Here is a 12,480-nt window from a genome sequence, read left to right on the forward strand (position 1 = left end):
GTAACCTAACTGGAAGATCATCACAACCCACTGTAAAAAATGAACACAAAATAGAATTTTTCAATAAAATGCTGAAAATAGGCTTTAAAGTATTAAAATGCATTGCAAAAAACAAATATTTCATTAAATAAATTTAAGTAGAATATTCCTATGATATTCCTTTTCATATTGGATACAAATTTTATTGAGTCTACTGCAGACACTTTGTCATGTTTGTAGTCAAAGTGTTTCAACTGAGGTACTACACAGGCGTCAAAAGGCGTCATTATGGAGTAAAGGGGGTGGCGTCAAAAAGCGTCATTATGGAGGAAAGGGTTAAGTACTGAATGGTCAAAACATCATGTTTTTTTATCGACATAAATTTTGTCATAAATGTAACCAAATGATGTAGAAATTGTGTTTTTTCTTCAAATTTCCATCAAATTGTAATGTTTATAGTTCCATTATTGCCTCTCTATTTGAATAAAATAAAATAATAAGAAGAATCTGTTTCTTGTTTTGTTTTGTTTTGTTTTTGACAAATGATTGTTCACTGCTAGCAAATGAATCATTATATTTATATATCTTATCTGTATATATTTTTGTTCATGTCTTCATCTCCTTATCATTTGTAAATGTATAGACAAATAAGAAAGAAATAAGCTCCACATGTATATTTGCAACATCGTAAATTAATTACATAACCATTTTGTTGTAAACAAAATTATGATATAAACTTCAATTTAATCCTTGAAAGGAGGTCTAGATTGCTAAAATAATTTATAAATTTTAATTTTTTTATTTGTCCAAAATCATTTAAATTCATTTAATCAACATCCTTTTATGATTATTTGATTAAAATATTAATCATTTATAGTCTTTTTACAATTTACATTTTTAAAAGCAAAATAACTGAAAACAGGATAAAACAAAGGGAAGTAACAAAAAAGTATTTCAATATTCCCAATACACATCGTTTTGATAACACAACGGCAGTTAGCCGGAGGTAAACATCGTTGATTACCAGTATGTTTGACACCCAAGCTGTCAAGTGAAGCCATATAATTATACATCTTCTTTGATGTTCAGGTAAAATTTAACACAGGTGTCAATTACACCCGTACAGTAGTAAGAAATTATCAAATATGGCGTCTGAAAAATTTCATACACGGGAGTTTTTTTCTCCTAAACGGGAGGTTCACATGTATGTTACGAAGGGCATCTAATTCACATGACAAAGGAAAACCATGAATAAAGACAACACTTTATATATCCTTTTTATTTATATAAAAACAAAATCTTCTTGTCTGCAGTATTGCAAATTCGTAACTTCAAGGGCGAACTTGTAAACAGGGCGAGTTGTCCCGATACCAAATTCACGCATGCGTAATACAAATATCTACAGTTAAAACATCCTGTTACAAGTAAACAAATAACGTTCATGTGGATGAGATGAAATCTAATAATTTACATAAATAAAAGGGTCATATTTACGATAGTGATTGTTTTACAATCATAATTTACAAATTAAATGATTCAAATGCCTAATCATGTGTAAAAATCGGTGTCAGGAATCTAAGTTGTTTTGAAATTGTAATACACGAAATGAATGCGGCATACGGAGACTCAATGCCAATGGTCAGCCCCTTAAGTCTTCAGAAGACTTGACGTCTTCTTCCACTAAAAACCAGGTTTAATCTATCATTCTTTACATAAGGAAATGCCTGTCCCAATTCAGGAAAATAACAGTTGTTTTTCATTCGGTTGATGTGCTTGAGTTTTGGAATTTTCCTGTGGAAAAGAGAGCTAAAAACCAGGTTTAATCTATCATTCTTTACATAAGGGAATGCCTGTCCCAATTCAGGAATATGACAGTTGTTTTTCATTCGTTTGATGTGCTTGAGTTTTGGATTTTGCCATTTGATAAAGGGACTTTTCGATTTGAAAATGAATTTTCCTTGGTGTTAGGTATTTTCTTTTTTTTTTTTTTTTTTTTAACTTTTTACTCTATAGTTTAGTCCCTTTATCAAATGGCAAAATCCAAAACTCAAGCACATCAAACGATAGAAAAACAACAGTCATATTCCTGAATTGGGACAGGCATTCCCTTATGTAAAGAATGATAGATTAAACCTGGGTTTTAGCTCTCTTTTCCACAGGAAAAAGCTCAAAAGAGAGCTTTTGCCATCACTTGGCGTCCGCTGTCGTCGTCGTTCATCCGGTGTAAACTAGTACATATTTTTGTTTAGGGTCCAGGTGCAGATTTTCTCGCTGTGTTGAAGACCCATTGGTGGTATTGCGCTGCTTTCTGTTCTTTGGTAAGGTTGTTGAATCTTTGACACATTCCCCTTTTTTATTCTCAGTTTATCTTAGTTTTAAATAATAATCATCAAAAAAATATTTCATTCAACAAATTCACGAATCTATTCATGAACATATAAATATTTCGATCTAAACATATAAAAATAACTTCTTTTTCAACCGGTATTTGAAATAAAATATGGAAGAACATGTAGGGTGCGAATGTGTAACGTGCAAATATATTTTGTGAATGGTCAAGAAACCTATACACTGCTTTTTGTGATAGGTTGGACTGTTTGTTCACCGTGTCTATAGTGCTTTGATTTTTTGGCCAAACCAATAAGATCAAGATCATTTATTTATATTTTTTTTACATAAGGGCGGTAGAACTCATCAACAGTTTATACATATATATATATATATATATATATATACAACCAGAAAACACTACTTAAAACACAAATAGTGCTAAAATAACCACATAAAAAACAACAAAAACACAATGGTATCATGACATGTTAAATTTGTAAATCTAAATTTTTCAAGATATATATAAAGTCACTAAATCTGGCTGTGAGCTTCTACATACACGTTTGGGATGATTGAATACAAGAAGAAACATATTACGCATGAAATCAGATTATCATAATTGTTACAAAACCTTATCTGACAATATTGTAGAATATATCAACATTCACATGTTCACATGTTACCAATAGAAATAGCTGAGAAATGAATAAACAAATAAGTTGAAGAAAATGAATAACTATACAAATATTGTTATTGGTGATGAAATGAAAATTACATTTTTTAGAACTGACAATTAGTAATGATATTTTAATTTACTATCTCGACTCCCCTAAACTAACAAAAAAAAACCCATGCAACACAGAAAAACAACTCATAAAAGATTCCAGACATATCATTGTACACGCCATTGGTTGTTTCATTCACAAAAGAATCATCAGTGACACTAGATTTAAAACTTTTAAAGGCCATATCAGGCTCACATTTTAAGAAAATTTAGGTCTAGCACCAACAAACAAATTAAGAAATAATTCCTTCATGTCATGCTTTATGCTCATTTTACACTAACGCAAAGTGGAAAGGGATTAATATAAGTTGCAAAACTTGTTTCCCAATCCACTATAAATAAATATGTTTAAACTAAAATAACAGCGAGGTGTAAAATATGCTCAAATATAATGACTACCCATGTTAAAATGAGCATAGAGCATGACATGAAGGAATTATTTTCGATTCTAATAGCACAAGTACAGTATTTCTATAGGTCGAAGCGTACGAATAAACTCATCATAGATACCAGGATTGAAATTTTATACTTACGCCAGACGCGCGTTTCGTCTACAAAAGACTCATCAGTGACGCTCGAATCAAAATATATTAAAAAGGCCAAATAAAGTACGAATTAAGTTGAAGAGCATTGAGAACCAAAAATTCCTAAAAGTTTTGCCAAATACAGTTAAGGTAATCTATTCCTGAGGTAAAAAAATCAAAGTTTTGTTAACAGTTAATCTATATTTATGAACATATCAATTATAACTCAGGTCAACACAGAAGTGCTGACTACTGGGCTGGACGAAAATACATTAAAAATGTTTGGCTGTTCCCCTTTACTCCCCGTGGAGTCTGTAAATTAAGTTTTAAAATTAAAGGCAGGGCAAATATATGTTGTTTGAGAAAAAATATATAATTTAAGTTTATTTTAGCTGCTAAAATGCATAAATTTCATATGGCTAATAATGAAAACAACGAGAATATTAACAGTAAGTTTATGCATATGTGTCAAACATATTTTGTGTTAATTAGAACATGGCTCTATTTACAAAGCGTAATACGGACGTCATATAATAATGGTGTAGAGGCATTTCCTTGGGTAGCTGAGGTCTCCAAATGTTTTCAGATATTTGAAAAATATAATATAATCAAACAATTATCACTGATCTGTTTAGATCTAAAATCCTGTTTTTCTGATGAATGATAGAGAACAGATGCATTATGTCAAAAACCATAGTTAATATCAAGTCATGTAGCAACAACTATATTTCAGAATATCGTTGCATTTTTTTTCTTCAAAATTATATTTATGGAGATACTTTTTTATTTACAAATGAACATTGAAATTACATTGAAGACCTGCTGGTGACCTTCTGCTGTTGTTTTTTTTATGGTCGGGTTGTTGTCTCTTTGGCACATTCCCCATTTCCATTCTCAATTTTATTGATAAGTAGTTGTGTGGTAAACGCCATATACAACAAGCCACTATCAAAAAATTCAGAAACAACACAACGACAAGATTCGGTCTCTGAATTAGTTATTTTATATGTGTATACTTTATTATTCATTAGACTTGAAATTCAGACCTAAATTGAATATTAAAGTAGAATTTAATGCTTTTTAAGATCGACATAATTTAATAATTTTAGAAGCACAGGTTGATCTCTTCCTGACATCTAAATGATGTTATTTAATTATATAAATGAAGGTCATTTTAAAGTTAATTGATTTCTGAGAGCAGTTGATTAACACAAATGCACACTTCTGTTATAACACATTATAAATTGGGTATTGTAACAAGTTTTTTTTACAATTACAGTGTGGATGTCACTATTGGCGAATGTTTTGATCCCAGGGTTATCACCAGCTCTGGATTTCTGTGTTGTCTTGAAATATCATTTTTGAAAATTGTCTGTATACAAAATTTTGAAATAGCAAAAACACTATGGTTTAAACCCTCGGTCAAAGGTGGCCTGAATAAACTGGTATTTACATTTACTTCAAATAGACTTACTAAAATACACTGAAATTATTTCTTTGGCCAAAATATGTCATGACTCTTCCAAATTATCATAACTGTAAGGGAGTGAACACATGTGAAGATTTGAACATGTTTTAGGTTTTTTTTCTTGCCATGACAATCATACATGAAATATGTTGAATATATGAGAATGTTATAACTAGTATAGTGTGATTCATTTACATTGATTACTTAAGTGACCAAATTTTTGAGCAATGGTAATACCTCCTTCTTTCACAGGCGTTTGTTCTAGCTCTCTTTAACTTGTTGTATGTAGTTTTTTTTCTGAAAGAAATATTATTATAAATTCTATTTACAGTATTTTTTAAAGATTTCTATATCTCTCCTTGTAACTGCTGTGTTTTCAATTTGATCTGCTAAATCTCTGTAAATTGAGTCTTTTCTTAAAGCTTTAAGAAATTCAATAAATCCTCGTTCATTTTTACGCAAAAGCAAGTCCATTAAATTCCTGTTCTTTTCCTGTGGGGTTTTACCAGATTCTATCTTCTTCCCATCATCAACTGACATTACCTCTCTTGATATTAGACGATCTACTATGCTCTCATGAAGTATATCAGTAATAACCTTGAGATAATTCTTCTGTAGACGAACTTTATACAATAGAACATTCTTGACTGATAAGCCTACAAAATAAAAATAAAAATTGTTTCTCAAAAGTGACTAAAAATAAAAATTATAATCAGGCTTTGTGAATAATACAAATACATAGTTGATAGACATGTCTTTACAACAATGCCTAGCTAATTAGTTAATTTTTCACAGGGAATATTAGGTAGAAATCAAATTGTACAAGTGATATTAACTTATATCAATGAATTAGAATTATTAAACACAAAGACAAAAAGATGAAGAGAGGTTGTGATCATACAGATACCCATTTTATGATCGGTTGCTGATTTGGGTATTTCTAATCTAAAAACTATAAGAAAATAACTAAACCAGTGTATTTGCGCCATTAATGTTCAAGACTCCTTCTGTATTTATAATGAATGGATGATACTTTAATTACTTTTTAACAGTAACACCAACATTGAATAGAAATCTAAGACAATACAATTGTGTTTGCCCAGTATGGCCATATTCATGATATTCGAGTGCTGTCTTTGAAGTAAGATGCCACATGGGAAATACAAAAACTTATGCCAAGGTAATAAAATCATCATTGGTACCAGGATTAAAATTGTGTACGCCAAACACACATTTTGTCTTAAATAAACTGTCATCACAGATATATGTCTCACCTTTTTGTAATTTTTATTATGCAAATGTTGAAATTAAAATAGCAATACTTTAACATGTTACATAAGTTATTCAAATATTCAAAGTCAATGAACCATGACCGAGGTACATGACTAAACAATCTCCATATAAATGAGATGTGTCAATGCTAATACAACTGCATACCAAATACCTTTGACTTATTATAAGTCGTTCCCTTTAAACAAACCTAAATAAAGGCAACAGTAGTATACCACTGTTCAAAACTCATAAATCCATGGACAAAAAACAAAATCGGGGTAACAAACTAAAACCGAGGGAAACGCATTAAATATAAGAGGAGAACAACGACACAACACCGAAACGCAACACACACAGAAACGGACCAAGCAACAGACAAAACACCAAGAGAATAACAAATATAACATCAAAACCAAATACATGAATTTGGGATAGACAAGTACCATGTCACGTCTTATCTCAATATCTCAAATATAAGAGAAAACACAAACGACTCAACGTTAAAATGCAACACACACAGAAACGAACAATATTATAACAATGGCCATCTTCCTGACTTGGTACAGGACACTTTTAAAGGGGAATAAAAGTGGTGGGTTGAACTTGGTTTTATGGCATGCCAAACCTCGCACTTTAATGGCAAAGTTAAATATAACATTGAAATGACAACATAATATTACAGGACTGCAATACAAATAAAAAGGAGAACATATTAGACAAAGAAAAGCATGATTAATAGATATAAAAAAAACAAACATTAACTTATAAACTAAGTCAATGAACCATGAAGAAGGGGTGGGCCAATATAATCTCAATGGAATTGATTTTGCAAATGTCAATAAATTTACATACCAAATATCATTGACTTCACATAAGCAGTTCATCTTAAACTGATCTAACTCAAACTTAGGCCGTGTTCACACCAAACGCCGTGTAGAGTAAACATGTTTACAATTAGTTTAGTGTAGTGTACACTGGTTTCACATTACATTTGTTCACATCTATACACCTTGTTTAGCTACCTGTACATAAGATTTGATCCCACTTGTAAACTATATGTCATTTAAATGTTCATTTATACGTAGAACTGAATTCAAAATTTTTGGAAAATTTTTCTAGCTGTAAGGGAACAACCATTTGACTTCAAAAGTGGGTGGGGGATGGGAGTGGAAATATTCTGATCCCCAATTTGATAAAAAAAAAATGGTCATACAGATGATAAAAAAAAATTATTCTGAATCAAGAGTTTCCCCATACGTTATAGTGTTAAATATTGAAAAAAAAGTATTTGATCACCAGCATCGAAAAAAAGGAATAAAAACGTACGTGCGAAAAAAAATCTGACTCAGATAAAAAAAAAATAACCCTCCCCCTTTTTTTAAGTTCAGTGGTTGCTACTTTATTAAAGCCATTTTTATAATTTGCAGTAGTTTGAATATACTAGAGATGTCTCGATAACGCATTAGAAAACGTTAGCTGCAACAGCGTGCTTACAGCTGACAAAAAAGGATTGAGATATTAGGGATCACTACATTTTTATCTTTTCTATAAAAAAAGAAGATGTGGTATGATTGCCAATGAGACAACTATCCACAAAAGACAAAAATGACACAAACATTAACAATTGTAGGTCACCGTACGGCCTTCAACAATAAGCAAAACCCATCTTTTCTGTTCGTTTCAAATGGTATGTCTTCTCCAAGGAGTATTTGGTAAAGGAATAGGGTAACGTTTTTTTTTATTTATTTTACGTGTTATTTAACGGACCTGAGATACTAGACAAACATATCATTTACCACACTTTTTATAGTCATGCATTTATGTGTGAATCGTTTTTTTAGTAAATACCAGTGGCGAATATTTCTGTGTACGTCAAGTCGATTCGGGAAGACCTTTTCAAATGAATTAGGCAGCAACTATTTACTTCATTTTTTGTGGAGGGGGAGGGGTCTTGAGCTATTGATTTTTTCCAGGACAAATTTAGGTGACAAGTCGAAATCAATTTTAGAATTATAGATAGTGGCAGCTGAGGGTGAAACAAACAATTTTTTTTCAGGGCCAAAAACTGGAAACATTTTTGTTCCAAAACAAAATCCATAGCTCACCATCCCACCCCCTTGCCTTTATGTTTTATACTCAACTATAATAGCCCCCCCCCCCGAAAATCAATTGGTTGCTGCCTTATGGGTTCGGCAATGATGCTGCTTTGAGTCTTGATTAGGGGTTAATAAAGTACGTTAATTTTTTTATACCAAAAAAAATATGTAAAATTTAGACAACTAATAATTATCAAAAATATCAATTTTACTCAAAAATAGTTTCCTCCTTATATACACGATAAAACTAATGTCATAAATGCCTAGTTTTGTGTACACTTAACCTACACAAGGCCTACATTGACTATCGACTGTGTGTAGGTAAAACATGATTTAAACTACATGTAAACATTGAGTTTTATCAATGGGAACGCAATTGTGTTTAGTTTACGTGTGAGTTACACAACACCGAATTTAGGTCAATGTGAACACGGCCTAATACATGTAAACTAAGCAAAAATTTCAAAATCGATAGACCATGACTGAGGGGGCGGGGCCAAATATTCTTCATGGACATGAGATGTGCTAATGCGTATACAACTTAATACCAATTAACATTGGCCTACCACTAATGGTTCCCCTTGAACTGACCTAATCACAAACTAAAACATGTTAACTTAGCAAAATGTTCGAAGTCAATAGACCATGACTAAGGGGTCAGAGCCAAATATTCTCCATGGAAATGAGATATCCCAATGAGTATACAACTGCAAACCAAATATCATTGACCTTCCATTAGTGGTTCCCCAAAAACTGAACTAATCACAAACTAATACATGTAAAATAAGCAAAAGTTGCAAAGACATTAGACCATGACTGAGTGAGCAGGGCCAAATAATATCCATGGAAATGAGATGCGTCAATGTTTCAATAGACTTCTTCTCAGGTCCTGTCTGTCCAATGGCCAAATACAAATAGGTGTTCAAACAATTGACAACTGAAACATCACCTGAAATTATAAATTACAACACAGGCAGTATCTTATTCTAATACATTGTATTTACAATAAATATACATTTTGGGAGGAGGGAGGGATTTTGAATAAAATTTTCCTCTGATAACAACAAGTTATTTTAAAAGCAGCCTCTCCTGTTGGACCCGAATTAAAAAAGGATCGTGACGTCAAATTGTATGGTTCACTAACCACCAATGAAATTTGAGTTTTCTTAAACTCACTAATAACCCACCAATGTAATAGTACAGCGCACCGTGATAACTGAATTTAAGTACAGGACTTAAATTCTATTATCCCAGATGCTTCATTTGTGCTTAGTAAGACCAAACAACAAATTGGCAGTATTTGGCCACAGCCTTTAATATTATTATTCTCATAATTTATACATGTTGTATATAACTGAAAAATGTGGTTACCCGCATATTGCTGATTATGGCAACCGTACTGTCATATATATATATATATATATAAATTACTACCACAGATAATGGTAATTGAAGATTATGAGGATTAAAACAATTTGGAAATCACCGTGGGAACACAGGTGATGGATCGAAACCCTTACATTGTTCATCTAGATCTGTAGTAAATGATCCTATTCATAAAACAAAATGTTTTTTGATGCAGCGAATTATGCCAGATTGACAGTGAAACAGAATAATGATTCATTGTCAACCGCCATATAATGGAGGTTCCCTGCCAAGCTGTGAGCCAAATACATCCACAAAAAAATCAAAGAAAACTTTCAAGTTATATGTAACTACTAGTAAAGTTGCTCAATAAATCGTAAAAAAATGTATATATCTACAGTAAAAATTTACACACAAGATCAATTATACAAAGTTTGTCTTAGGTAACAATATTGTATTTATATCACTGAGACAAAAACACAAAACAAAACAACATATTTCATACTTATATATCAGTAGAGGGGAAAACATGACCATTGGTTTTATGCATGAAAAACTAAAGACCACCTTGAAAAAAATTGTTATTTCCTATGACAGACAAATGCACCCCATCAGATTTATACATGTTTCAGTCCTAGAAATGTCTGGATAGCATATTAAATAATAACCACCTGATTCCAATATATAGTTAGCTACTGTCTTATTAACCCTGTAATAGGCTGTATCTACACTTTAGAATATCTCCGTTTAAACGAGGCAACATTTGGGACCACACAATTTTAGTGTCAGGCAAGTCCTTTGAAATAAAGGTCATAGCTTGTATCAACTTTTCTCTTAAGTCTTCAGTTTTAATATTCCCTAAATCATTAGCACCTACATATACGACTAGAAATTTAGGATTGGAGGATCTTAAAACAACCTTTAAACAACTTAACTGCATAACGGAGGAACAAATAAATAATATTAATAGAAGTAATTCTCCATCATTTTTTATAATAAATTTGAGTAAAATCACCCAAGACATTCCATCTACTGAAAAAACTTACCCCTGCTAAATAACACTTAATAGAGGAATGCGAGTAACGCTTGAAACAAATATGCTATAAAATTGCACAATTCATACAAAGGTATTGGCCATACATTTTATAACCAAACAATTTTCTGAACTCATTAAAGGCCAATACACCTCTTTGATATGTTGTTTAGGTACTTTGGGCAACTGAACTATCTATAAGGGACCCAATTATAGTTTGAAATTTATGTTTCTATCTTCTGGTATCCCTGCTGGGGTCGTTCTGGCTGTTGATTTGGTCTTATTTGCTGAAGGCAAATTATTTTGCGTGAATTGACAGTTTATAACTGAGTGAACACCATGACATTGTATACATGCATGACTATATTGACAAAATGAATTGAAACATTTGCCATTATAATTAAAGGCATAGCATTTGGACGTTTTATTCACATTTCTATTAGCAGAAAATGTATTGTAACCAGAAGAAACTTACTTCCAAATTTTGTGTGCCAATACTATCAGCCATATATAATAACCAAAGCTCTGTATCTACTATAGCCCATGAACTTGCCGGATCCAGTGTTTTGCGCAACCTAAATTGCTCATCATATAACTTCCAACCTAAATTATTAGGATTTCTTTTTGCACCCAAACGTACAACTGACATGTATTTAAGTAAATCTTGTAATCTACCTGAATGCACAGTACAATATACACTAACAAAAATGATAAATGCTGATGTCCATTGGTCAATAGACCCAATTTTGTTTTACATATTTTCTGTTTGCACAATAAATTCACCCCCTCTAAAAACAAGCTTTTGTGTAGCCTGCTGAGTATTGTTAATCAACAAAATGCCTAAATCAATAAATTCACTTTTCTGATTTTTTTCTCTTAATACTTTGAGAAACATTAAAAGCAATATTAGCATGCATGCTGGGTATCTGAATAGGGTGATCAAAAGTACTAAATGGCATTGTAAAACTTGTTGCACCATTAGTATTACCTAAGGAATGTTCTGGAGGATCTTGACTGGTTACAGTGTTGCACACTCTTTGGTCTGGTAGTGGTACTCTTGAGTATAAAAGGGTATTAGCTGTGCCCGTCAAATCGACTGGCCCTGTACTTGCACTGGTATATATGCCTGCCCCTGTCTGTGAAAACAACAATGGGTATGTACCAGTAGAAATGAATGGTGTACCAGTATCAACTGTAGGCAACTGTGGTGCAGTTACTGACATAGTGTCAGGTACTCTCTGGTTAGCCTTTTTCCTTGCTGATGCAGCAGTCACTATTGGCAAATTTTTCCTTTTCCTGGCTGACCGCCTGAGCTGTGCTGACATGACTCCTAAACATGCTAAAAGAATAACTAAAATTTAAAAACAAAAAACACTGTCTGACTATTCGGTTAATCCAGATTGATTATTGCTTGATTAATTGTCCAGTAGAAAATATCACACATGTGTAATTAATATATATATATATATACGAAGCAAAATACTGATGTACATGTATCACAAAATAGCTAAATTAAATTAAATAGGCTGTGACCGGTTTATTATTTAAAAGAAGACAGTACTATTAATAAGGTTGTGAATTTATGTAACTCTGTACTCCATCATCCATCAGGAACACCAATATTCGAT

At 32.0% G+C, this 12,480-nt stretch overlaps 1 protein-coding gene, 1 long non-coding RNA gene and 1 pseudogene across 2 annotated transcripts in view; all 3 read right to left on the minus strand.

The window, feature by feature from the left end:
- LOC143083889 (uncharacterized) overlaps window positions 1–12,480 on the minus strand; it is a 197,658-nt gene that overhangs the window by 75,836 nt on the left and 109,342 nt on the right. The window lies entirely within an intron of this gene.
- Window positions 1–12,480, minus strand: part of LOC143084086 (protein RRP5 homolog) — a 42,744-nt pseudogene that overhangs the window by 22,032 nt on the left and 8,232 nt on the right.
- The window catches only part of LOC143083886 (uncharacterized), a 62,804-nt gene continuing 52,951 nt past the window's right edge, over window positions 2,628–12,480 (minus strand). The window contains exons 14-15 of the mRNA XM_076260263.1: window positions 11,841–12,191; window positions 2,628–5,742 (exon numbers count right to left, since the gene is read on the minus strand). Of these exons, the coding sequence (XP_076116378.1) occupies window positions 5,408–5,742; window positions 11,841–12,191 (686 nt within the window). The 3' untranslated portion in view covers window positions 2,628–5,407. The remainder of the gene's footprint in view (window positions 5,743–11,840; window positions 12,192–12,480) is intronic.

The sequence above is a fragment of the Mytilus galloprovincialis genome, chromosome 7 (assembly GCF_965363235.1).
Source record: "Mytilus galloprovincialis chromosome 7, xbMytGall1.hap1.1, whole genome shotgun sequence".
Taxonomy (NCBI): Eukaryota; Metazoa; Mollusca; class Bivalvia; order Mytilida; family Mytilidae; genus Mytilus; species Mytilus galloprovincialis.